We start from the raw sequence: 26,960 nt of genomic DNA, 5'->3' as shown, positions 1-26,960 counted from the left end.
TTCCTCTACTTCCCAATTAGCAATTTTCCTCCTAAAACATGTATGAAACCTGTCAGACAGGAAGGATTTGAAAATTAATTCATCTCAAAGCATAAATAATCAGCCATAAAAAGGAATGCATTTGAATCAGTTCTAATGAGGTGGATGAACCTAGAACCCATTATACAGAGTGAAGTTAAGTCAGAAAGAGAAAGATAAATACCGTATTCTAACACACATGTACGGAATCTAGAAAAATGGTACCGAAGAATTTATTTACAGGGCAGCAATGGAGAAACAGACATAGAGAACAGACTTATGGACATGGGGAGAGGGGAAGAGAGGGTGAGATGTAAGGAAAGAGTAACATGGAAACTCACATTACCATGTGTAAAATAGATAGCCAATGGAAATTTGCTGTATGGTTCAGGAAACTCAAACAGGGGCTCTGTATCAATCTAGAGGGGTGGGATGGGGAGGGAGGTGGGAGGTTCAAAAGGGAGGGGACATATATATATACCTATGGCTGATTCATGCTGAGGTTTGACAGAAAACAGAATTCTGTAAAGCAATTATCCTTCAATAAAAAAATTAATTAGAAAAAGAAAAAAAAAGCATAAATAAACCACCTTATCTTTCTTATCTATAGGCGTCATTTATACTTTAAGGGGCAAATTCTTTACTCAAGCATGGTTAATTCCCTGAATTTCCGGCATAACCTCCAGGCCTGTTGATAAGACCCAGGAGATGCAGAGCCTCAAATAGGCTATTGGCAGGACTAAGTTAGTCTGTAAAAGGTGCCCAATAAAAGTCAGCCGTGATTATGTACAACAGTACTGTACACAGCCTATGAATTAGGCCCATACAGGATTCAGACAAGGTCACACTGCCACTGGGAAACAATTATTATTCAGTACAAGCAGTCATGGCATCATCCTTGAACTGAGACCAAGATGGTCCACAGCAAGACAATTTATCGTAATGGGTCCGACTCCAGCTTTCTCCTTAGCAATGAACTCTGCTAATTAGGCATTTGTGTAATGTTTGCAGTAATCGATTCAAGAAGCACTGATGAACAAACGGTCCTCTCTGCTTGCAGCACTCACTCACCGTTCCCACCAGAGGGTACAGAAAGCCGGCCCCAACGCTGGCGCGGATGTCGCGAATGGGCAGGATGAAGCCAGTGGGCACGCCTTTTAGCTCCGGGTTGTGAGACAAGGACAAGTGTGTCTTGGCCATGCAGATGGGCAGATTCCCAAAGCCCTGGGGAAAGACGGGAACAGAACTGGGAGAAGTGAAAGGCTGGCAATGCAACAAAGAACATCTGGGCACTGTGCTTCTGCAATTTACTTGAAACACTCAACTCCCTTTATGTCCATGTTTACGTCACCGCTCTCCTCCAGCTTAGTCATTATAAATTAAAAAAAAAAAACACCTTGTTGGGCGAAGGAGTGGAGCCCTCACAACTATATCCCACAAGTGAATATTTCACTTTCGTTTATATAACTGATTAAAATGATAGTCTGGAGCAGACGTGAAGACACGACTCAAGGCAAGCTCTCAGTGCTTTAGTAAGACATTTCATATTTCCTCATGACTTTTCCACACTCACATACCACCTCTGGGAAGATAAAGAACTTGGGACTGGACCACCTAATCCATGCTCAGTATTTAAGAGGGGAGACGGCTGCCACCCAGAGGACAGCAGTGCCTTGGCGGGGCTGGGAGAACGCGGGCATTCTGCCTCCAAGACTTGGTGCATAAAGAGCTGAAAGAACACGCCAACCACACACCTACCTGCTTGGTGTAGACTTCTGCTTTGTGCTGGGCTTCGGGGAGCAATTCAATGTCGTCAGCTCCATATATCTTCTGCGCAATAATCCTGATTTTGTCCTCAACTGGGAGCTAACAGAGAGAGAGGGGAGACCATGACTAGACACCCGTGAGGACATGAACCTTTACTTACAGTGGTATTCCAGGTCAGAGTCCCCAAAATGGCCACAGGTGTTTATACATATACAAGGATGGGCAAATAGTTTGAGGTTTATTGGATTAGAAATGTTTTTTTACTATAAGGTCCCAGATTTTATAAGCAGAAAATGTCCTACAGGTGTCAAGTTGCTGTATGTGTGTGTGTGCATGTGTAAGATTTTACTAGGCACATCGTAAACAATACTGCTGACTACTCAAGAGTATCTATTTCTTCATAAATAAAAATAATGCTCTAATACTGACAATCAGTCTCCCATCAAAGCAGACTTGGGATACTGTTTATGAAGTAAGACAACCGATACTCATTCACAGAACCCCCAGTATGTACAAATGCTACCTTTAACACAGATGACTGTCAACTGCTGTTACTTTGGAAATAGTTATAAAAACAAAATCATCCACACATTTAAACAACAATCTAATGACTTATATGATCAACATACAACAAGGATGGTGGGAAAGGATCTGTTTTTCATGGCCCTTGTGCAGCGGACAGAGGCCAGCGGTCCAACTAGTGACCTCCAGGTCTAACAAGGAAGCCCAGGGCTGCTTCCTCCAGGGCAAAACCTTCACAAGTGGCGTCTGGCCTCTGAAATACTCTTGCAGCCCAGCTCAAGGCACTAAAATTCAAGAGCAAACAGCACAAGGAGAAACTGCCCAAAGGAAATGGGAAAGACAGCTACTCTCACAGGTAACCTGGGTGAGCAAATCACTTAAACGAGGCAGTATGTGACTCCATGCCCCTTAGCAACTAAGGCTAACACTGGGCGAGTTTTGCTTTCTGAAAAGAATAATTACCTACAAAAACAAGTATTTCCTTTTGAACTAAACTGTGATCATTTACGAGGTGGCTTTGTATAATGGACATGAATAAAGTGAAGCTATTCAATTGCAGCTTTACAAAGATCCAATAGAGATTACTTTCATACGCATCTTATAACTGGAGCTCTATAAATGCCAAGGCACATTCAGAACTTCTGAAGCAAAAGTACTTTCGTTGAGGAGTGATTTAAGACCAACAGACGCTGAATAAGACAAAATGCGACAGCTTCCCGTCTGTCAGATAAAAGTTCCAAGTAGAAACGGGTTATGAAGTTCTCATTATCCCACTTCTTCCAGGCCTCCTTCTCATCTCCAAGGACTGGGGTTCCTCACTCAGGCACTGTGGATGCGGGCTTAGAGAGGGTATCTATAAATGCTCTGTATTTGTGTGCAAATTTCTGTTTATGGCATTTCCCCAAAAGACGGTTGGTCGAACAGGTTTTCAAACCAGTCTATAACACTAAAGCTCAACAGGAAAATGTCCATGTCAATAGAATGTTAATTAACTGTAATTAAGATATAAGCAGATTAGATCTTTGAGGGGCAAAGAAAACAAGAGACTGTTAAAATTCATGAGTAATAGGGTTTGCTTCCTTCTACCTTTTTATGGCTATTTTTGAAAGTCTATCATTATCTTCTAAAAACCAGGCCAAAAAGCGGCCTAGATAACACAAGCAGAACCGGCTGCAATGTCCATGCCACGTTCCTAACGAAGTTGGCAGTTGTTGCTGTGGGCAGACTGCTTAATGCCCAATCACCTTCTGATGTAAACGGACAGAGAACTGACAGCAAAGTACAACCCTATAATAAGAACAACCATTTTGTGAACTAACTTTATTGTACCCCAGAATAAGCAGTGCTTCTGCCTTTGCCAGACGTATCATAATTTACTCAGTGACAGAAAGGATGCAGAAGCCTGCCAGGGTGCTCTGGTTTCATGCCTGAGTGCTTCTCTGAACCCGAGGCAGCCCCGTACCAGGAAGTGTGTGCAGAACCACACTGCTTTCCCCGATGCTGGGAAGCAGTCAGACGACACTTCTGAGCTTGATGTAGCCCAGTGCCAGTTTGCAGTAACATGGCTGGTGCCCTGGTTTAAAGGCTGTGGTTCTCCAGGTAAGCCTTTCTCCTGCCAGAAAAGGGGCTGTACTGTGAGCCTTTTCAAAAGTTAGGACATGAGCCAACCTCCTGGGGTGTTCTTGTCTGGATGCCCTCCTCGGTCAGAAAGCAGCAATGTACGTTGTTAAGAAAGCTGTCTGGAGTTGGCAGTCCAGGCTGTGATCATGTAACTCACCTCCACGAGACTCAAACCCACAGGTTGAAGCTGCTAAACATGGGCTCTAAACAGAAACCTCATTGTGCTTTTTTGGTTTCCTTTTTTTTGCACACAGCAGTTAACCCACCTTGAGGTCGTAGAGGAGCTGGAAGCTGCTGGGGGCCGCAGCTGCCCTCCGGATGGCCTCAGCCAGCGCCAGGGCACCCTTGCCCCCTTCCGCCCAGTGAGTGCACTTCACGGCGTCAAAAGCGCCATGTTCTTTGGCGAGGCGGCTGACGAGGTCCAGCTCAGCCTCTGTATCTGTCCTGTAAAGGCAGAACTTCATGTTAAAGCACTGAGGATGGGGGAAAGGACAGAATTTGTCATGTTTTTGCCATAATAATCCATGTGCATTACCCACTGATAAATGGGCACTAACAGTAACACTGCTTGGGTTTGAACCCTGATGCCACGATTTACCAGCTGGATGACTTGCAATGTCTTGGTGTCCATGTGGGTAGAATGGGCATAACCACTGCATTTCATTGGGACATCATAAGAGGCTTAGATGGCAGTACTTAGAACATTCCAGGCACGTCATAAGGAATCAATAAACACTAGCTTCTCAAAATTTTTGTTTCCTATTTTGCTGTGGCTAGACCATCAGAACAAGATCAAAACCAGCATCAGAATAACTAAACAACCCATGCAAGTTCTCTTACAGGAACATTTCCAGGTCACTATGCTTAACACACTGTCAAGACACTATCCCACCGGACCTGGAGAAATAATGGAACTGTAGGCCTATGACTTTATCTTAGCACAAAAGGCCTTTAGAGACTGGAAAGAACATTTAAGTTCTGGCCTGTGTGTTACCCACTTCACCTGGTGAGGATGGGCACCCACAGGAGCCAAATCTGACTCCACACCCTCAGCGGGGAGGGTGACAAGTCCCCTGTGACATACGCAGTTCCTGTCACATGGCAGGCACTCGCCAACGGCTCCCAAAGCAAATGCTTGATAACTGACAGCAGCTGAAGAAAAGAACACAGCTAAGAGCTGGGCTGCACATCTGCTCCAGGAGATGTCTGCTAGCCATTTCCCACAGTCTCCTTCTTTTTTTTTAAATTTATTTTTTAATTGAAGGATAATTGCTTTGCAGAATTTTGTTTTCTGTCAAATCCTGCCTCAACTCTTATACCCCATACTTACTTGAAGGCGTTCACGGCCACTACCACTGGAACGCCAAACATCCTGGCATTTTCAATTTGTTTCTTCAAGTTACTGAAGCCTTTTTCAACCAGCTCCAGGTCCTGCAGAAACAACAGAGGAAGGTCGGGAAGGTTAGAGAGCAGAACTTAAAACAGCTGCAGGTTCTTCTTAAAAGAGAAACTGTCTCCTTGAGCCAGCAGCCACTTGCTGTCAGGACGAGCTGACAGAGCGCAGGGGCAGTGATGCGTTCCCCGGGGCCATGCCGAGTGACCTGCGACCCTGCAGTGAGCTGTGCTCATGGCCTGGCTGCCCTGGAAGCTGAGATCTGCCTGTGCACCTGCCTCACCACGCCATATCTTAAGAGCTTATTTGCTGTTTGAAGGGACTCAGATGCCCTTAGATAAATTATATTTACAACCCGTTTTACAATAGATTGTATGTACTTCTACGGCACAGTGGTACAAACTGACTCTTCAGGATGGCACAGACCTGCCATCAGAAGACAGGGCCTAGCACACAGTGCATAAAAAAGTCAAAGTGTCAGTCACTTAGTTGTGTCCGGCCTTTTGCGACCCCATGGACTACAGCCCCCCAGGCTCCTCCGTCCAGGGGATTTCTTAGGCAAGAATACTGGAGTGGGTTGCCATTTTCTCCTCCAGGGGACCTTCCCAACCCAGGGGTCGATCCTGGGTCTCCCATACTACAGGCAGATTCTTTACCGTCTGAACCACCAGGGAAGCCCTGTGCATGGCATTTGTCAGAAAACGTGGCGTCATCAGTAACGCTTCGAAAGGTTTAAATGAACTCAACCATAATAAACCTTGTATCAGAAATAAGATAAGTATCATCTTTAATTTCATCTATGAAATTAAGAGGAAAGTAATTAAGGAAACATTTTAAAATATGCTTCCTGGAGCACTGCTTGCAGCATGAGAAGACTGCAAACAACACAAACCTCCTCCAACAGGGGACTAAATCAGTGAATTAGGATATACACACTCAATAAATATGTATCATGCACATGTCATGAAAAGTGAGATAATCTGTATTAGCACAGAACCTCTCAAAGATGTACTAAAACTGTGATACTATGAAGAGCTTAATTAATGCTATTTTTGGATAAATACAAAAATACATGTGCATATGCATGAAATTTTAAATGTTGAGAGATATACACTAAACTGGGGACTCATATCATATATATTATAATCTTAATTTTTATTTTTTTTTTACAAAATGTATATTATTATATAAGCTTAAAATACATTTAAGTATTTTAACAATGAAAGTATCATGGTCTCATATACAAATATGTACCCAAGATCATGGGTAAAGCCCAGCAGTAGTAGTGCTTGGTTTATGGACTCCATAAAACCATGAGAGAAAGGTAAGATACAAGCACAAGACAACTGAGATCATTATAAACATGATTTATGTTTTTTTTTTCCTTTAATCATTGAAAACTGAGATTAAAATTTAGCTGACATTCTAAAAAGCATAGCTAATTCCTTACCTCTAGTCACATGAAAACCAATTAATATGTAAGACTGATTGAAAACAGTTTTAAATAAGGCGAATTTCTTAAACGAAGACACCAGCTGGGCCAGTGAGGGGCAGTCACTCTAATTAGACACAGGAAGGGCTGCGGGGTGGCAGGAGGGCCAGAACTGTGAATTCCCCTCCCACGCGTGAATCACACAAATGACCATAAAAGGCAAATCATAACTCAGAAGACAGGCAGGCTGAAGGCACCAGCAATGCTCTGCTAGCTGCTTTTGAATTACTTCATTTGGGGGCTGAAAAGTGACCCTGTACTGCCTGACAATTTAAAAGCCTCCAAAAAAGGCAGAGAACTTGAAGCAACGGTGATGGTCGCTGACCTTACCATCTCACATGGTGCCCTCCTCTCTCTCAAGACCACCCCAAACTGGCGCCAGAGATGCTTCTCGATGGTAAATGACAGGAACATGAGAAGCTTTACGCTCACAATTCCGGGAGCTCCTGCTTACTGCTACAAACCATATCAAGTTTATGAAAAACTTGCCTAGAAAAATAACCAGGGTGCTGACCCTATCTTGGCCCTTGACTATCAATTTAAATCTGCAGAGAAAAAAGCATTTCAGAAAATCTCCCTACTTGCCTCTGATTTGAATGGTATTTGTGAATCAAGTGGCCAATGCAGGGAAGACAAGGAAACCTCCATGAGATTAGTGCATGGTTTCTTATTTCTTTGTAGTGAGGGGTATCCTACGAATCATAGCATCCCTCTTTAGCAGCATCCCAGGCCTCTATGCTTGCCAGTAGCGCTCCCCACCTCCAGTTGTAACAATCAAAAATAAATGTCTCTAGACATTCCCAAATATCCTAGGTTGGGGGGAAATGCTTCTGGTTGAGAATCAACCACTGGTCTAGGGGAGTGGTTTTACTGATATCCTATGTGGGCAACTGTTTTATGAGGCATTTCTTCCCTGTTTCATTTAGTACAGTTGTTCAGCACACTATGGGCCCCTTGCTCCCAGGAACAGCCCTGGGTCATATGACAGCTCATTCATTTCCAGAAATGCCAGGCTGAGAAATGCTGATTCGGAATGTGGTGCATCCTAGGGCAAGCAATGAGAAGTGACTGAAGTTACCTCCTCTATGTAGGCCTTGGGAAGCGGAAGTCCAGCAGTAACCTGGAAGATAAAGAAGCAAAGTCAGGGGCATTTTTACTTACAGTAAGATTTTAGCTTCTAACGGTGCTTTGCCATCTGTTCAAAGCCAGAAGCTGCATCCTTGGGGCGGGGGCTGGGGCGTGGGGTGGAGGATATACAGCAGTAGAAAGCTATTTCCTGCCTTAAGGATTTAGAGCAAATGACCAAAACTATGGCACAGAACAAAAGTCACTGCTTTGATCAGGGTGGGAGACCCTCGTGAACTGAATTAGAGAGAGGAGAAGGGGCGAATCTATGAAGGCGGGCGGGGGAAACGATGTGTTCCCCTGCGAGTGAAGCACACAGCAGCGGGGGTGCAAGTAGAGCTGAGTGTAGAGAAAAAGGCAGCTGTCAGCCCTGCAAGAGCCACCCTGAGCTGTCCGCTGTGGAGTCTGAGGCGCGCCCGGCAACGTGTTCGTCAGCTGGTCCAGCAAGCCAGCCCACACCTTGTGGAGCTGAACTGCGTGCGTGGGAGCTGAATTGGGGCGTGTGAGCAGCACAAACAAGAGGGAAACAACACACAAGGATTTTCTCCCTCTGTGGTTACAGAGGTACCTGGTGGGACCTACTGTGTTCACAGGGAAGTGCGTGAGGGTGAAGGAGCTGATTCCAGGGACCCCACTGGGCAATGGACTAAAAAACCTTTCGAGTGTTCTGCTGCCTTTCCTCAGAGACACCATGGTGTGCTCCAACTCCAAAAGGGGCCTCAGAGAGGCGGGGCAGGAAAGCGTAACCTGAGCCCACGCTCCGGGCCTCACGCGGCTCCAGGAGCAGTGGGCCAGGCTCCCGACAGAGCTGTGTGCAAAGCTCTTCCCTCAGGGCTGCCCGGTGACACGCCCACATGCTTCCTCAGACCAAGAGGTCAGGAGGAAGAGAGGCGCAATGGTGTGAGGATGAGCGAGGGGATGGAAGAGGAGGAACGCTGGTTATGATGAGGGAGAGACAGAGAGTCCGTCCTGCAGCCCAGCAGAAAGGGGCATCCTGGGTTAGGAGGGCCACAGGATGAGGAGGACCGGAGAGGTGTGCTGGGCTGTGACGGCGGTGGTTCTCCCCCTAATGGGGACCTAAACCTTTCCTGGGGTCCAAGAGGTCAGGACTACTTCCATAACCCTAAGATATTATGGCTCTTTTCACTCTCATTCCCTCAGGCAGTCTACAATGGATTTGCCCACAGATTATGTGACATGTGACATCACAACAGATCAAATGGCGAAGATGAGAATCCAGCAGTCTTTGATTAAACCAGATACTGAAGAGATCTAAAAAATGTACAATGCCCAAATGTTTTGGAAAATATAGTCACTTTTCACTTTTTAAAAAAAGGTATTTATGCTAGCAGCATTTAATTATGTAAATATTTATGCTAAAATTTCATTCCTAATGTGGTAAATGTCAATAGACACAACTCACCTAAACAAAAGCTCTTTTAGGCCTTTAATAACTTTGGCCTCAGGAAGATCTGAGGCCAACATTCTTGAGAACTGGTCTATCGGGAAAAGCCCTGATCACTATACTAAGAAACAGTGATTTTCTTCTGCAGATGAGGGAGGTCTTACTGCTCAAGCTACAAGACCAGCTCCCAGAGGATAGGAATTTAATATTTCATCAACTAATTCCTGAAAAAGAGAACCATATCTTCACATGTACGCACTGAAGAAAAGGTTATAATAGTGAAAGTGTCAGTCATTCAGTCACGCCCGACTCTGCGACCCCACAGACTGTAGCCCACCAGGCTCCTCTGTCCATGGGATTCTCCAAGCAAGAATACTGGAGTGGACTGCCCTTCCCTTCTCCAGGGGTTCTTCCCGATCCAGGGATCAAACTGGGTTTCCTGTATTGCAGGTGGATTCTTTACTGCCTGAGCCAACTGGGAAGCCCAATAAAAGAGAAAAAGTACAATTTCTAAGCAGTGTGAAGAGAGGAAAACACAGTTTCAGGACAGAGCTGAAGGAAAACCGTGCTCACCTGTCTTCCCCATCACCAGAGGCAGTCCCAGCATACCTGCCCTTCTCCTCCTCCTCTCTCCAGCCCAGGCTGTTATCAGTCCTGCCTGGCTCGCTGACCTCTATCTCAGCTAAATAGTTTGGTTGGCTGGCTGCCACCGGCACCATTAGAGGGAATGGGACTCAGATGTAAAAAGAACAGTCTGAACATACAGGAGATTTTCGGTAATTACAGCCAAGCACATGTCCTTGGAGGGGTTGGGATGTTATCAAGTGTTTTCCTCAGAAAGGCAGACCACAAGGCCAACCTCGGCCCTTCCCAGGAGCTGGGACCACCTCTGAGTGATGAGATGGCCAGCACAAGAGCCATCTGGAGGTGCCCTGCTCTTGGTACCCTAGTAATCATAGTGGTAAGAGCAGCTTAATGAAGAAACAGACAGGAGTCATCAGCTTCCCTTTAGCCGTCAGAACATGTCTGAGCATCAGGCCCTTCCGATCCCCGATTCTCACCGTGGGGCCACCTCCATGCATTTTCAGAGCCCTGACAGTGGCGACAAGTGCCACCACGTGTGGGCGGAGACCAGAATACCGGCATTTGATGTTAAAGAACTTCTCCATTCCAATGTCTGCTCCGAATCCTGCTTCAGTCACTGTAAGGACAAAAGCAACTGTAAAAATGCTACCCCAACTCCCTTGATGCTGAAAGAAAAATGGTCTATCACTGCTTTTGCAAAAGCACTTGCCTACAAATCCTTCGGGACCGACAAGCTTGAGTGCAATCCTGTCTGCGATGATGGAGGAATTCCCATGTGCAATGTTGGCAAACGGCCCAGCGTGAACAAATACTGGAGTGCCCTGTGGAAATCAAGACATCATGAGCAACGCTGCCAACCCTGCTTCAAAAGGGACCATTTGCTAAAGGGGAACCAAAATTAGTTGGCATCCAAAAGAAAAAGGGCAAGTATGAAGCCCCCTCTTTTATATTTCAGTGAAGTCCCAGTCCTATGAGAGGAATAGGAATAAAGAGATGACCAGGGAGAGAAGTGTCTCCTAGGGACACTGTGCTTTCCAACCAGTCCAGGACGGCAGGAGTCACTCTGCTCACCTCTAAAGTCTGCATGAGATTGGGCTTGATGGCGTCCTTCATAAGAACTGTCAATGCTCCACTCACTCCCTGTAAAACAAAGGCACCAACGGTTGATTCCCACCAGCAAAAAAACCCTACCTTTTGAAGCCAAAATTCAACATTCTTAGGTCTTCCATTTTTGGCCATCTTGGACTAATGATTATTTTTACCTAAACTAGACCAGCCATTCATGTACTTATAAGCTACCAATTAACTTAAAAGGAGAATAGAGAATGAAAATGACATTCATATGTAAATTCTGGAAAAATATGTAATCCTGGAAACAAGCATCTCAGTGAAGCTCTGGTTACTGATCCATGTGGGGAATCCATTAGACAGCATGAAAACGCTAGTTCCTAGAATACTGAAGTATAGGCAACTCTGGTGTCTGGACCAAAATGGCTGTAAACCAAATTTAACATGTGTGTCTTGTACCATGGGACTTCTCCTGTGGCTCAGCAGTTAAAAAAAAATCTACCCGCAATTCTGGAGCTGCAGGAGACATGGGTTTCATCCCTGGGTTGGGAAGGTACCCTGGAGAAAGGTATGGTAACCTACTCCAGTATTCTTGCCTGAAGAATCCCACGGACAGAGGAGTCTGATGGGCTATAGCCCATAGGGCTGCAAAGAGTTGGACACGACTAAAGTGACTTAGCATGCATGCGTGTCCTGTACCTTAAATTGAAAATTTACCCAGGAGTTCAACATCAATTCTTATATATCAGGACCCTCTTTTAAGCCATCCAACCATGGATGAACAAACTGGTATCAATGTAAGATAAAGCTATAGATTTCAATTACCATGAGTTTCTAAGTTTCTGGTTTGGGGTAAAAATATAAAGCAATTTTTGTTCTTACAAACAGAAACTGTGAAAACAAAAAATTAGTATTTCCCCCCTTTTTCGAATTCATCTGACATACCACTAATTGTAGGCCAACTATTTTGGTGTGTGTCAACACAAATAGGCTTTTTAAAAATTAATCTAGAGATTATCTCATTTCAAACTTCGTTTTACCACGTAGACAGTTCAGAAATAATCCTGACGTGGACAGCTAGCCAAGTAGGATCATCAGAAGTCCAGGTTGAGCTATTTCCAATATGGTCATCAGTGTGGCTATGGGGCCAATGAGCCTCATGATGAGAGGTCTCTGTGCAAGGAGGCCTGTTATGGGGAGGGGCCGGGGTGGGACTCTAAGCTCATCTCTATGGGACTTAGACTTGGGACTCTTGATGCTCTCTGAAACTGAAGTCAGACATCCTCTCTTGCAAATAGTCACAGGTTGAATATAAATGCTCAAACCACCTGAAAACTGGGGTCTGGAGCATACTGCCTGTCACTCTCTGTGGAAGTGTTTTTTTTAATAAATTTCATAATTTATTTACTAAGTAAAAAGACCATATAACTTCATTAGTTAATTGCAGTATCTTAACTACACCATAGTTTGTGTTATCAGTAGCTGCTGAGAGAGGCTGGGAATACAGACACAGAGGAATCACCCCGGGACCCACCAGATCCTCAGTACTGATGGGCTCCCCTTTCTTGCTGGACGCCACCACCATTTTGCCCAGTCTGTCTCTCATGTCTTCTAGAGAACTGGTGAGAGCCAGGACAGCCATGATTTCACTGGCCACAGAGATATCAAACTGGGCCTGTTGGCAGGGAAAAGACACAATAGGGAAAACTGTGTTAAACCCAGAAACGTGGATTCTCTTTACATCCTAGGCTTAAACAAATAACTTAAAAGACAGAATAAAACAGCACACGAAGAACTTAATGAAAAAAAATAATTCCCTAAAGAGCAAAAAAGTTTGTAATTAAATATTCCAAGACTTTGAATAGGCAGTTTTTAGAAATAAAAGTCCTAGAAGGACCAACAATCCCTCTGGAGGCAGCTTGTGCTTATGTGATTATGGTTTCCCTAATATACAGGGAGAGACACGGAAGCTCTCACACCAAAGAGACGTACTGCAAGACGGCCACAAAAAAGAAGCAACTTTAATCAATTTGTGTGCAAGGATATTCACTAGGGGCTCTGCACCTCTAGGAGAAAATGCTGGGAGAAAATACACAAGTGACACACGGGATTTACTGCAAAAGCTGTCAAGAGCGCTCAATGCCACACACCTACTCGCTCCCACTTTAAAAGGAAGAAGGCGGAACAACACCCAGCAGAATCAATCGATCAGGAAAGGACGGAGGAGGAGAGAAGCAGCAAGGATCCGGTCCCCATGAACTAATCTACTTAGAAAGGAACAGTTACCGTCCGTGAGTGTCCCTTCTCCGTTGGAGACTGTCCGATTGTGATCTTCCTCAGGAATCTATCATTGGTATCCAGCACTACAGGAGAAAGGGAAGATGCAGAAGAAAGATACAGTAGACACAGCAGAAAGGAAAAAGGACCATAGAGTTAAAGGAAGTTGCAGAATTTTAAAGCAACAAATCTAACTTAATGACTATCTGGTTTCAAATTTTACGGTAAAGCTAGAATATGGGTTCAAGTTTAGAAATGATGGTCACATACGGTTAATGTGCAGGAATCAAAGACAGGATTGTAGAGTGGCTTTGTTTATGCTTTTTAGAGAATTCAAACAATTATTAATAACTAGAAATCTGGAATCTGTTTCAAAGCATATTCCAAATTCCACAGAAATCAGAGCAGGTCACTGTTTCAAAAGGCCAAGGTTTGTGCTGTTCCATGGGATGACTCACTGATTTTACACAACCCTGAGAACAACAAGGGCCAAAAACACAGGGCAAGGGCAAGGCCTTTTGAAGCAGGCTGGGTGATAGACCTGCTCTTTCCTTAGTATGTGTAGATGAAATAGTTTCCATTCTGATGACACATCGATCCAACTGCATACCCTTGGAAAACATGGCTTAGATGAACCTACTAATTACTCTTAATCCCACCTCCTAGGTCTAACTATGGTGAACACTTTAATGTATTCCCAATTTTGTTTTTTGTACGACATGCCAAAAATAGCAACAAAATACAAATTGAACAGCCAACCAGTTCACACTTTTAGGGTAGGCCAAAGAGGAGAGGCATTTTTAAGGTACTTGATAACATACTAAAATTTTCCCCATAATACCATACTTAAATACTAAAAGCAGTGTCATGTACAGCACTTGGAGACACACACACAACCCCATTTTGACAGTGAAGGATGTAATGAGTTGGTGGAGCTTATCCTTTTTTTTTTTTTAATAGTGTCAAGTTCCTTGTATCTAATTTCTGTGTATAAAACAGCCAACGGGTATGATCTACTTTTTCCCTTGTCTGCTTCTACCTTCTCAGAAAGCATGAAATTACATATAAAGCAAAGGAAAAGTGGAGGAGATACCAAATTTTCAAACTGAATCTTTATTCCTCACAAAGTATCATACCATAGGGTTAAAGTTACTGAAACAAAGGAAGATAAATACCAGTGTAATTTTAGATGTTAAGAGAGTTACCTTAAAAATGCCATTAGCTAGCACAGTTATTGAGCCAATGACAATCACAAGAACAGTCAATAAGTTACTTGCTAGCTGCATTCTGTGCACCTGGATAAAAATCCCTTCTCAGCAGTGACAGAGTTTGGATGGATGCACTGTTGGTACAAAATAAAAACTAAGCCATGCTGGCTGACATAAAGAAAGGCAACACATGGCAGGGAAACCAGGCAACTCACTCACCAACTTGCTAAATGTTTAAACCTTCAAGGCTACTTACTTTGTTAAAAGACAATTTAACAAAATGAGGTAAAAATCAGTAGGCAAGCTCCAGAGCTACAGGAAAAATCACGTCACTTATGCCAGACAAGAATTCTAAGAATAAAGGGCAACATGATTCAAGAAGTGATTAAACATTACTTCTCTACTTCATGACACCAAAACTTGCTGCATAAAATGAAACTTGCAAAATGTTACTTCTGGTTTATGCATGAACTTCCTTAAAACCATCCTCACACCAGTGAACACTGAAAAGCCAGCAAAATGTCCAACTGACCAAACAAAAGGAGGTTTGATTACAGCTAATAAGGAGAGAGACTGGTAGAGGTGGCCAGGAAAAGGAGTAAGCTGCCATCTTGGTTAGCCCTTAACCATGAATACAAGAACACCCAAGCTCTGGACCTCCCATTTTACCGCCTTTTAGGGAGGGCATGGGGTGTGCAGTATAACTTAACCAATGGGGTGTACGCCCTGCTCTGGTACCTCTTTGCCAAGTTATAGTTTCTGGATCAATGTCCAATCTTGCAAATCTGTTTATCTCTTCATCTGTCAGTGTGGCAGGGTCAGTCTTTTCAATGCCTAGTCTCTGAAGGGATAAAAAAATTAAAACAAAAATAAGACAAAACAAAGAAAATAAAATTAAAAAAAAATTTTTTATCTCTATCTCCAGATAGGGTCCCCTCTAGGAAATATAAACCGTGTTAAATTCAGAAGGGCAAATTACGATCCCTTTAGCTAAATCTTTATTAATACCACTCACACATGTACCAAGGCATTAGTAACACATTTGTCCCTATTACTGAACACCAGAGGCATTTCCCTAAACCAAAGCCTTATGTAAGCACAATGACCAAAACATGTCATACTAATTCACCATATACAAACATATTCAAAGGAAAAGAAGTGCAAAGCTTTTTCAAACAACTGAGAAGCCCAAGTCAAATGCAAAATCAGAAATGGCCAAAACAAGTAACAATCAACAAATATCAATGGAAATCACTTTTAATGTTTTTTAAAAAAAATAATGTGCTAATCTTTTGAAATATATAAAGGGATAAATAGTCTTTTCAATGCAGAGGAACAGAAAAGACATCGCTCTAGCACAGTACATGCTTTTGAAGTAGCCCTATTGTTAACTGCCTTCTACTGTTTTAAAAAGCACAAGAAAGCTTTGTCTCTTCCTCCTCACGGAACTTGGAAATTTGTTTATTTACAATGTGTACCGTGGTCACCTCCTGAAATGGAAAATTCCTTTAAAACATACTCTCCTTTTCTCATAACTCTTGGTAGAGCTGAGTGGCCCAGCAAGCCCTACTCTTCCCATAGTTTCCTTCCTATGCCAACAGGACTTTGTTTTCAAACTTCAGGTGTGTTTTCAGAGTTGGTGCTCACTGGCTTGTCAAACAGCCTCACAAGCCTGGAGCATGATATTGTTTACAGAGGTCAGCAAAACCTTCAGTCACTAAGTTGAGAATCTGCTATTGATAATCCACTCTTATTTATTTATTTGGTTGCACTGGGTCTTAGCTGTAGCATGCGGGATCTTTGATCTTCATTGCAGCATCTTTAGTTGCAGTATGCAAACTCTTGGTTGCAGCATGTGGAATCTAGTTCCCTGACCAGGGAATGAATCCAGGTCCCCTGCATTGGAAGTATGGAGTCTTAGCCACTGGACCACCAGGGAAGTCCTGACAACCCACTCTTGACCAGGCTAGGGGGTTAGACTGAGGTAACGAAGAGCAAGAGAGAAAGTTTGGGAGCCAGGAAACAGAGGACCAATGTTCTAGTTCTAACCTGTCGAGGGGTTCTGAGGCCATGGACAGATCCCTCGTTTTCAAACCCCAGAGCTTTTTAAAGGATCATTTAAACACTGAGTCCAGCCCATCCCCACACATTAACAGAAAGTTCCACCGACCAAAGGTTAAGATCAGTTGCCTGCTTTATCCACCATACTCGCAGAACACAATTCTTTGACATAACAAGGTAGTAGCTGACTTACTTTCTGCACAGTACTTTTTGGGAGGTGTGAAAACAAGAGAAGCTAAGCAATATCAAACTGTGTAAAAGTCACTTTTTCTCCTGTCTAGAGAAAAATGCATATGTATAAATGTGACAGCACTGTGAAGGAAGTAGGGCAAAATGTAAACAATTACTGCATCTGGGTACAGGGGAGCTTGTGTACTATTCTTACAGCATCAAAATATAAGTTGCAAAAAATTAAAAATAAGGTGAGTATAACTACTATTGATAACAAGGCAGCACATACCATTTACTGAATGCCTACATGTGCCAGGCAGTCTAATATTTATAGATGTACAATATTTCTTTCATATGTGAAAGTAACACAGGAATATACTTTCAAATTTTATTTTTAAAATTCCATTGTGCTACCCCTTTATAGTCACACTGTTCCCTGACCCATAACTGCTGGCACCCACTGACCTATTCGCCATCACTATAGCTTTGTCTTTTGAGAATGTCATATAAAGAAATGTAAGCATACAGTATGCAACCATTTAAGACAGCCTTCTTTCACAAAACATAATGCCCTTGAGATCCATTCAAGTTGCTATATCAGTTCATTCATTCATTCATGGTACGAATGTACCAGTTTGTTTATCCATTCATTCACTGAAGGCCATCTGGGTCGTTTCTAGATTTTGCAGATTAATAGAGCTGCTAAAAAAATCCATGTTTTTATATGAATACACATAAAAGTTTGCATTTCTCTTGGGTAAATACCTAGAAGGAGAATGTCTGGGTCATACAGTATAGCGTATATTTAATAACTATATATTTGCATTAGAGATTCAAATAAAATACAGAAGTAACAATCTTGCTAAGCTCCCAATGCTGGGATGAGCAGGTATTGAAACTCCAGAAGCTGTCAAGCTGGCATCCTGACTCCTACACCCATGCTGGAAAGGAAGTGTAATTCTTTTTCTCAGCTGAGGGCAGGCTGTCAGATCTCTGCTTTTTTCACTAAAAACTCACAGACGAGAAACAACCTCTGCCACCAATCTCTGCTGTGTATATCATGACCTTATGATTACTATAAGTGAACCTGTCCAAAATAGGCTACTCTAAGGAGATTATAATCTCCTTATCAATCACCTAATTTCACATAATAACAAAAATAATGAAAAGGCTTACCCGCAACCTTCGGATTTGGATATCGGAGAACTTTCTCACTCCATTTACTGATGGCACCAAACGATTAAAAAGAGCCTTAAAGAAAAGGAGCACGGGAGTTTTTAAGTGAAAAGAACCCCACTGCTTTGCTACCTGCATTATCAGCACCCACTGGCCCAATATTAATTCAAACCTTCTGAAAGTGTCTGTGGGGTCTGAGGAGCCTACCTTGTCTGTCTGGGTCTCTTCATGGAACATACGGGCATCAATGGCTGCGGCCACAAGGTTATTAGCTGCAGTGATGGCATGGATGTCACCAGTGAGGTGGAGATTAAACTGCAATAGGATGGAAGCCACATCAGTCTTAAAACTTCTTTGTACCTTTCCAACAGTCAATCTATCACGACCAAACCTGTCCCTATGGGAAAGCCAATGGAAAACTGATGGCAGCACAGCCAGTGGACACCCAATAGCCCTTGAGAACAAATGATTGTCTGTCCTCAGAAGGACCTGTGACCTTCCCCAAGAGACCTGGCCAATAACCACAAATGCCACACCACTGGGCTCAATAGCGACACTGGATTAGAAAGGACACTCGTGTGCTTTCAACAGTGAGCAAGGAGTACACTGGAGCTCCATTCCTGTATGCTGCTCCCACTTCTGTGGTTATTACTTTGAATTCACTGCATGTTGGTTTCCCCTCTCTAGTGCCACATCTGATCACTTGCTTAACGTTATTTCCACTGAAAGCCAGGCTCTGAAGTCCTTGTCATATCAAAAAAGTAAGCTATTTAGAAGTTTACAAATTAAGATGTTTTTCTTCTAAGTATTGCTTCTGCTGAGCAAATGAGTCATTTGTCTACTAAGATCTCTGCGATAGACTTTAATTCCAGGAAGGAAGAACTATAATAAAAGATCTGATTCAGCCAAATCCTGGACTGCGTTACCTCTTCCATAGGAATGACCTGAGAGTAGCCACCGCCTGCAGCGCCACCTAGAGGACGGGTCAAGGGTGAGGACTCACGTTAAGCACACTTCTTCACAACTTGGAAATCAAATGAAAGCAAATCGGTTTTTGTAACTGCCTCGCGTATTATTTATTTACTTTTTACAAACATTTGGACAGATCTGAACAAGTGCTTCTTAATTTTCTTTACCGTATTATCTATTTACTTTTCACAAACATTTGGACAGATTTGATCAAGTGCTTCTTAATTTTCTTTATCAAACTAAACCACTCGCTCTTGTTCATGCTGAATAGTCTCTCAACTGAAATGTGACTCTTAACTGACAAAACCATGAACACATACATACCTACTCATTATCTTTAAAAACAGGTTCCCCGTGATTCCTAACGTTTGTTTAAAAAAAACCCAGCTGACGGTTACATAAAGACAAACCTGTTCAATTCCCTACCCTCATAACTGCTATTCTGGCATTTTAAAAAAAGGAATATTTAAAATACACACACCAACATAAACACAGAGACTGCAATTCTTCCTAAATAGGACACATATGGTGGAAAACAGCTTAAGTGCTAGATTTTTGCTGGCCCATTTGGATTACTAACCAAAAGCTAGTCAAACAAGTCCAGGTTATCTGTGAGATAAATGTCAATTTGAGATAAAAGGTTCTGTGTGTGTGGGTTTTTTGTTTTTTGTAAGGTAAGATCATGCAATAAAAACTGGGCCATTTGTGGTGACAGTAAAGGGAGCATACTGGGCTCAATAAATAGGAAAAGGCTCCTTCTGAGCTGGAAGGGAGTTGTTAGAAGCAGAACTAAGTCAGCGGACTTATAGCTAAACAACAGGCTGAAGAAGGGCAACGGTGCACCCATCTCAACATTTAAGTAAGGAGAACATGATACCCTGTTGCTGCTGCTACTGCTAAGTCGCTTCAGTCGTGTCTGACTCTGTGCGACCCCATAGACGGCAGCCCACCAGGCTCCCCCCTCCCTGGGATTCTCCAGGCAAGAGTATCAGAGTGGGGTGCCATTGCCTTTTCCGATATGATACCCTATCACCAAGCAAATGATGAAGCCAACTCTGAGAACCCATTATAATTAATAAAAATATAATTTTAATTAAAAGAACATGTTTGGAGTATTTCTGCTATCAAAAAATGAAAGTGAAATACAGTTACTGATGTTGTGTTTTCATCTCATCAGAAGAAACACTGTGTTGATGGTATTATCTTACAGCTTGAGATAAGATGTGGGGACTCTCCCTGGTACTTGATGATAGTGCCTTGACCAAGCTCCTCTGAATTCCAGCTGTTACTGTTTTAAGTGGTGATAAAACTATCTTAGAAGATAATAGGCATAAACTGCTTAGCAAAAAACCTGGCATGAAGCCTAATACTCAATAAGTGTAGGCTTTTCTTATTCCCTCAGCGTGAAACACCAGTAGGGTTTGTCTTTGTCTCTAGAAAAGGCAGCATGGTGATCAGCAGTTGTGACCGTGTGCTCAGTGCCTCAGTTGTGTCTGACTCTTTGTGGCCCCATGGACGTTAGCCAGCCAGACTTCTCTGCCCATGGAATTTTCCAGGCAAGGACACTGGAGTGGGTTGTCACTTCCTCCTCCAGGGGATCTTGCTGATCCAGAGATTGAACCCACATCTCCTGCGTCTCCTAAATTAGCAGGTGGATTCTTTACCATTAGTGCCACCTGGGAAGCAGTTATGATTACCTTTACTTATTACTATGATAATCGACCATCAGTCATATAAAAGCACTCCTGGCTATGTATCACCCAATCCAGGAATCCCTGTGCAGTGTCAAGACAGTGACAGTAGGAATTGGGGTGAAGTGATGATAGCTTTCAGCAGAAGTACCATGATGGAGGTGTTATGAAGCCCCATCTAATGTCTCAATGGGATGAAGACCACCGCTCCCCCAGGACGTTCATGGGCCAAGTGAGCCAGAGGACTAAAGGAGCGGTAAGGGTCCTCTGGCCACCCAAGTCTGGTCCCACTTATACATTTTATTCCTCCTCCAATTGAAAATAAATAATTTTTTAAAAATACCTTTTATTCCAAAGGTGGGCCCCTGAGAAGGCTGTCGCACACACGCAAAGACATTCTGATGGAGATGGGCGCCGAGGGCCTGCACCAGCCCAATCGTGGTTGTGCTCTTCCCCTCCCCCAGGGGTGTTGGAGTTATTCTTCAAGATGAAAGCAGAAAAGGAAAATTAAGTTTATATAAATTAAATTCATGTGTATCAGTAAGTCAGATCTAACAGATCCTAGAGAATGACTCTTAGTCTGAATAATCAGAAAGATGAAAGACATGAAAGGGATCTTTTCCAAGAATCTTAGTTGTAACTTCCCTCGTTTTAATAAAGAAAAAAAAAAACAAAAAACCCCCCTGCATTTTAGCTTGACTGTGAAGGGCAAATATACTTTACCTTGTAAGAGACACTGCTATAATCTTACATAATTTCTCAATTTTAGTCTCAAAAACTAGCTTTTAACTCAGTAAACAAAATTATAGATGAATGCTCAACAGATCTATGGAATTAATGATTTGGGGTTAAAAAGAAAGGCACTTTCATCTGAATATCAGGTTTTAAGACTCAAACTCTTCCACCTACTAGATGAATGACTTTGACAAATTTTCTCATCTCTGCAGGGTATAATCTACTCTTATCTCACAAGGTTGCTGTAAGGATCAAATCAGTAAAGACATATGAAAATGCCAAAACCAAATTAAAAGAACCTCCATAAATACATGCTAAGTGCAAATGCAACCTCTGGTAATAATAATCAGTATTAAGATTTGATTGGCAAATGGACAAGTCATACCCAGTTACCACCACGTATTTCCCGTCAGGCTGGTGCTTCAGCCGTTCCAGTGCTGACAGCAGAACTTTAGCCTTGGTTTCACCATACAATTCTACCTCTTCAGCGCGCAGACCAATTTCTCGAGCCAGGTTACCAATGGGCTTTGGCTTGTAAGACCGTGATATATCAATGTCACTTAGAAGAAATACAGAAAATACGAATTAACCTTTATTAATCCCATCGTAGTAATGACTCACTCCAAACCCCTTCAGAAGGGGCATACACACTAACCATCAGTTAAAAACCTACAATCCATGTAGTTTTAAAACAGTAATTTCTTTTTTTTATTTTTTATTTTTTTTTAATTATCGCAGTTAAGTTTATTTATTTATTTTTCGAAGGTCAAGTTTAAATTTAATGACTTTGGTATTAACTATACACATACTAGTAAGTGCTAAGACTTAAAATCTTCCGATTCAGTTGTGACTCCAGACAGGATCTAGAGAGGAGATCTAAAAATCTCTTCTCTGGGTTTTATGGAGACTTTCTTTACCCTCCTGTGTTAGCCTCTTAAGGCACTGCGTCAGCCTTAAAAGGGCACTGGAAAGGGCGTAAAACAGTAAAGAAACTTTTTTTTAAACAGTAAAATATTTTACCTTGGCACGGGTGTCTTCAGGTTAAGTTTGTTATACTGAATGATCCATTTTCCTGGCTTAAATTTCTCCAAGAAACGCTTTGCACTCTCTACTGTGCTCTAAACAAAATGACACAAATGGAACTTGAGAAGACGTGATGATTTTTTAACCTCCACCTCAATTCTTAATACTGGTCACTCAAGTTCAATTACAAAGTGAACAGTTTCACGATCCGATTATTAACACGCTTCAATTGTAGGCCAAGAGTCTACGAGCAGCCAGGATGTCCTGGGTTGTGCACCTCGCCCCCATCAGCTGGTGTGTGTTACGAAGGGCAACAAGCCAAAACAGACCGAGCAAAGCCAGGGTGTTTATACCGTTTTTTTCCCCCCGAAGTTATCACATTCCAGAGGAAATTAGAATCGTGCTACCCCTGATTCCCTTGTTTAATATGCCTGATTCTACTTTTTTGGTCTTTCGTTTCCTTTTTTTCTTCAAAATAGTCACATCTTTACTCAGATTTTGAGTAGGTTCTATGACATTTCTACTTGAAGAGAAATGCACTACCTCGAATTCTATCAGTTTTGTAGAACTATTACAGAGACTTGCACCCACACGCACCTGCATCAGCATCGCCACTGTCATGGGTCCGACGCCACCAGGAACAGGGGTGATGAAGCTTGCCCTCTCCTTGGCCTCCCCGTATGCTACATCACCCACAATTTTCTTCCCATTTGGTTTTGTATCATCTGGTCAAGGAGGTTAAAAAAAAAAAAATCAAAGCCCAGCCTCAGAATCGCAATCTTGGTGTTTATTTCCAAGTTATGTGATCAATTATTACAATAGCTTGTTCCAAAAACTTAGTCAAGTTTAGGGGGTGCTGTCCCATCTGGTTCAAGTGCGTACTTTACTTTTAAAAAGCTGTGGGGTGACAGGTGTTTGCTATTTCCTAGGGAGAGACTTACTCTACCTGCAAAATTCCCCAAGATGCTTAAGTGGTTTTTCAGAACCAGGAGAATCCTTTTGTCATCTGTCAGGTGGCAAATAAAATACCAACTGTTTTGTATTCTTACAGCCAACCACCCAGTATATAATGAGCACCTTTTAAAATGTTAATTTGCCAAGGCCTTCAAAGGAATTTTTTGGGTGCACAAAGCTCCAACTATATCACAGCTGCTAGATACGGTTTCTACAGCAACTGTCAGCATTTGGTAAGCTCCAAGCATGAGCTGGAGGAACAATTCAACATCCAATTCCAAAGACAAGCAGCTACTTAAATGTATGCAGAAGGCAAAGAATATAATTACACTCCCCTTAAAAGGATACAAGAACAACTACGAATCTCAGCAGCAAAGAATAGCTATTCAAGAGAACAAAAATCCCACGATGCATCACTGCTCACACACGAAGCACATCCTACACTTGGCTTCAGAGCACTTCTGGGAGGGGCTGGGGACAGGGCTAGACCTCGGGGCTCTAAGGCTTCCAGGCAGGACCTGGTAGGATCTTAGCCATTTCATCTTTTTGAGCAGATCACCAGAAATAAGAAAGAAAGCCTTAGGTTTAGCCAAAAACCCATAATTAAGTGACCTCGGCTCTAGGATCAGCTCTTCTACTAACTTCGAGTCCTCAGCCCCTCTAGGCTCCTTACTCATGAAAAGTCCAAAGGGGCAAAGGAGGATGAACACTACCTATTTCAGAGGCTTGTGAAGACTCAAGAGAGAAATTGTGTTTCTTGAAACTGAAAAAAAAAAAAAAAAAAAAACCACATTCTCCAAACATAAGGGTTTCTCTTCCCATTCTAAATGTGGTGGTTGGTTTAGTCGCTAAGTTGTGTATACTATTGTGACCCCATGATCTGTAGCCCACCAGGCTCCTCTGTCCATGGGATTCTCCAGGCAAGAATACTGGAGTGGGCTGCCATTTTGTTCCCCACCCATTCTAGATACATATTTTCTATACATACTCTAAGGAGGCAGGGGACAGAAATCCTTGTGATGGTTTCAGGTTTCTAGATTATAAGGCAACAAGTTATGGCAAACAGAAGAACATTTCCTACCATAACCACAAAGGTCGTTTCAAGATGCCAAGAAAATACAATTCAGCGCTGCCTTTTGTATAGGTTTCAACTTTCTAACACCAAAGTCAGCTAAAAATACCCCTGCACTTCCTTCTATCTATGAATGTTAGTCACTTTCTCCCTAGGTTTCTCCACACACACAGGAGATGTATCAATGAGTGCACAATGCTGAACTGGGTGAGCTCAGCTCTGCTCCTTCTTCAAACACTATCAGGGCGGGCTTGAGTGCCCTCTGATGTATGTATGGGCTCCCCTAGTGGCTCAGAGGGTAAAGAATCTGCCTGCAATGCAGGACACCAGGGTTCTACCCCTGGGTCAGGAAGATGGACAGGGTTTCATGGAAGGTGTAATGTAGTCAGTGGAAAAGTGACCACTTCTCAGTCTAAGCGTACGGCTTCAGTAACCAACACACATTTTGGTTACTTATCCCAGCCCCTGAATTTCTGTTTCACCAGGAACTATTAGCACAAAACTACTTAAGATCAGCTGAGGAAATTCCCTGGAGGTCTGGTGGTTAGGACTCTTGTGCTTCCACTGTAGGGGCACAGGTTCAGTCTCTGGTTGGGAAACTAAGATCCCACAGCCTGACAGGATAGGAAAAAAAAAAAAAAAAAGATCCAGCTGAACCTTAAGTCCTTCATGTGTAATTTGGGGATCCTAGTAACAGGGTTCAGCATAGAAGCCACTACACCAAATAGACTGAGACTGGATGGGGGGCGCAGTGAGGAATCTGTTCCCACTTTTATAACCCTGCCAAATAAAGCACTATTAATCCAGCCCTTCTCAAACGATCTTTAGTAAGCCAAGCAGAAAGAACACTTTCACATGTTTCTTCTGGCCAACACTTTCTGCTCTGCACTTGAATCTTAAAATATTCCTTAAAACAACAACAATGACAAAAAACCACATACCTTAATTCATCCTGAATTTGGAAAATGACTTAAGACATTATCCCTGAATGGACCATGCAAACGATTTAAATAATCAAAATATGAGCTACGAAGTGGCCTAGCTGTGGAACATGGTGCTTTAAGAATGAACATTTGCAAAGAGCAGTCTTTAGGTCCCCCTGCTCATCCATGGATCGGTAACAGTGATCCTGCCCTCCTTGGGGAAGAGTAACATCCAGGCTTGTTGATGCTTATTCACCTAAATGCCCAGGACCATAAAAAAGTACAACTGACCATGAGGAAAGATACTGCTGTGACTATTCATATTTCACCTTCTATGTGAGAAATAAGTGTGAATAGGAGATAAGTTTCATGTGTAAGTCAACATTTCATGCCAAACTGCGAGACTCAAGAACCCTACCCAGGTTTTTCTTCTTTCATCTCTCAAATTCAGTCCAAAACAGAAAAAAGCCAACAGCAGATCTATGATACAGAAAATGCAAGGTTTTAAGCACAATGAGCCTGAATGTCACATTGCAAGTACTGAAAGTGAGGAGCTATAGGAGAGCAATTTCTTTATCACCCGTCAGATAATTACACTACAAGACAATGAGTGATCAATTGTGAGCTACTGTCTTAAAAGCATGGTACCGAGAGTGGGAGGGAGGTTAAAAACGGAAGGCTTGACAGTGACTAATATTCCTGGCAGCTTGGTGTCAATATTTCAAACTTGAGCTGGGAAGGGAGAAAAAAAGAATATTCTTGCTATAACTCTCTTCAACAATCTAAGAGATGAGGGCCTGCTGTCAGAAGGCACAAGCTGGACATGACACCACAGAGACCAGTACCCCGAGGCACCCATGGGCAGACGAGTGGAGAAAAAGTAAGAGACACATAGTCTGTGGGATGGGAGGGAGGAGAAAAGGACTTTCAGAGAAGAGACCCTCTTTTGATGAAGGGAAATAAGACAAGGTTTGGAAGGAAGAACGGACATTTCAGACAGAGAAGAGGTGGGCAGGAAGTTGCTGAAAGTGAAGATGACAGGTGAGTTTTACTCGACTGTGTAGTCCAAGGCCCGGAGTGGTGCCCAATGCACAGAAATGATTGCTTGATTAAAAACTGTTCCTTTTTTAAACTCACAAATTATGTACACAAGTATCAGTGAACTGTCCTCTCAGCTTTTATGTTTGAAAACTTCATGAGAGAACAGCCTGTCCCACTAAAGACGCAGAGGAGCCGCAAAGGAAAACAGGCATGTGCGGGAGTTGGGGGGGCACACGGTCTACTTTACAACACTGAAGACAGGTATTCACAGAGCGCACGTGAGGAAAAAAGGCCGCAGAGGCGGCCGAAACTTGTATGGGTGACATGGGAGAAAGAGGCTCACAAGTCCACACCAAGCCCCAAAAACCTGGCAAGAGCATGCAGATGGACCTGAGTGGGAGGCAGCTGGCAGTAGGGAAGCCAGGGAGACATTTATGGCCGTGCATCCAGCAGAGAGGGGGACGCTCAGTGGTGACCTGAGACCATAGAAGGGGACAAAATTCATAATATTTAAAAATGGATCCATACGTAGAATGATTGGGAGGGAAACTGAAAGGTTTCAGACCCATGGGAAGGAAGAACAGTGATGATATTACTAACCAAAACAGGGCCATGAGGAGTAACTCAGGGATGAGGATTCAAGTGCAGTTACAGACATGACTAT

At 42.9% G+C, this 26,960-nt stretch overlaps 1 protein-coding gene and 1 non-coding gene across 4 annotated transcripts in view; both read right to left on the bottom strand.

The window, feature by feature from the left end:
• Positions 1–26,960, bottom strand: part of MTHFD1 (methylenetetrahydrofolate dehydrogenase, cyclohydrolase and formyltetrahydrofolate synthetase 1) — a 60,467-nt gene that overhangs the window by 4,363 nt on the left and 29,144 nt on the right. For all 3 annotated transcript variants that reach the window (XM_070469461.1, XM_070469463.1, XM_020879214.2), the window contains 18 exons: positions 22,904–23,031; positions 22,304–22,401; positions 21,669–21,842; positions 20,892–21,028; positions 18,815–18,861; positions 18,096–18,203; positions 17,889–17,963; positions 15,219–15,321; positions 13,282–13,358; positions 12,530–12,670; positions 10,999–11,067; positions 10,637–10,748; positions 10,404–10,543; positions 7,891–7,932; positions 5,258–5,358; positions 4,194–4,371; positions 1,777–1,884; positions 1,090–1,242 (listed from right to left, as the gene is read on the bottom strand). In XM_070469461.1, coding sequence (XP_070325562.1) covers positions 1,090–1,242; positions 1,777–1,884; positions 4,194–4,371; positions 5,258–5,358; positions 7,891–7,932; positions 10,404–10,543; positions 10,637–10,748; positions 10,999–11,067; positions 12,530–12,670; positions 13,282–13,358; positions 15,219–15,321; positions 17,889–17,963; positions 18,096–18,203; positions 18,815–18,861; positions 20,892–21,028; positions 21,669–21,842; positions 22,304–22,401; positions 22,904–23,031 — 1,991 coding nt within the window. The remainder of the gene's footprint in view (positions 1–1,089; positions 1,243–1,776; positions 1,885–4,193; positions 4,372–5,257; positions 5,359–7,890; positions 7,933–10,403; positions 10,544–10,636; positions 10,749–10,998; positions 11,068–12,529; positions 12,671–13,281; positions 13,359–15,218; positions 15,322–17,888; positions 17,964–18,095; positions 18,204–18,814; positions 18,862–20,891; positions 21,029–21,668; positions 21,843–22,303; positions 22,402–22,903; positions 23,032–26,960) is intronic.
• On the bottom strand, positions 22,126–22,248 carry LOC139035793 (small nucleolar RNA SNORA26). The gene has a single exon (XR_011488505.1). It is a non-coding gene; the product is annotated as a small nucleolar RNA SNORA26 (small nucleolar RNA).

This window comes from Odocoileus virginianus, chromosome 6, assembly GCF_023699985.2.
Source record: "Odocoileus virginianus isolate 20LAN1187 ecotype Illinois chromosome 6, Ovbor_1.2, whole genome shotgun sequence".
In the NCBI taxonomy this organism is placed as follows: domain Eukaryota; kingdom Metazoa; phylum Chordata; class Mammalia; order Artiodactyla; family Cervidae; genus Odocoileus; species Odocoileus virginianus.
The sequence above is the reverse complement of the archived record's forward strand: the minus strand, read 5'-3'. Positions and strand labels throughout refer to the sequence as shown.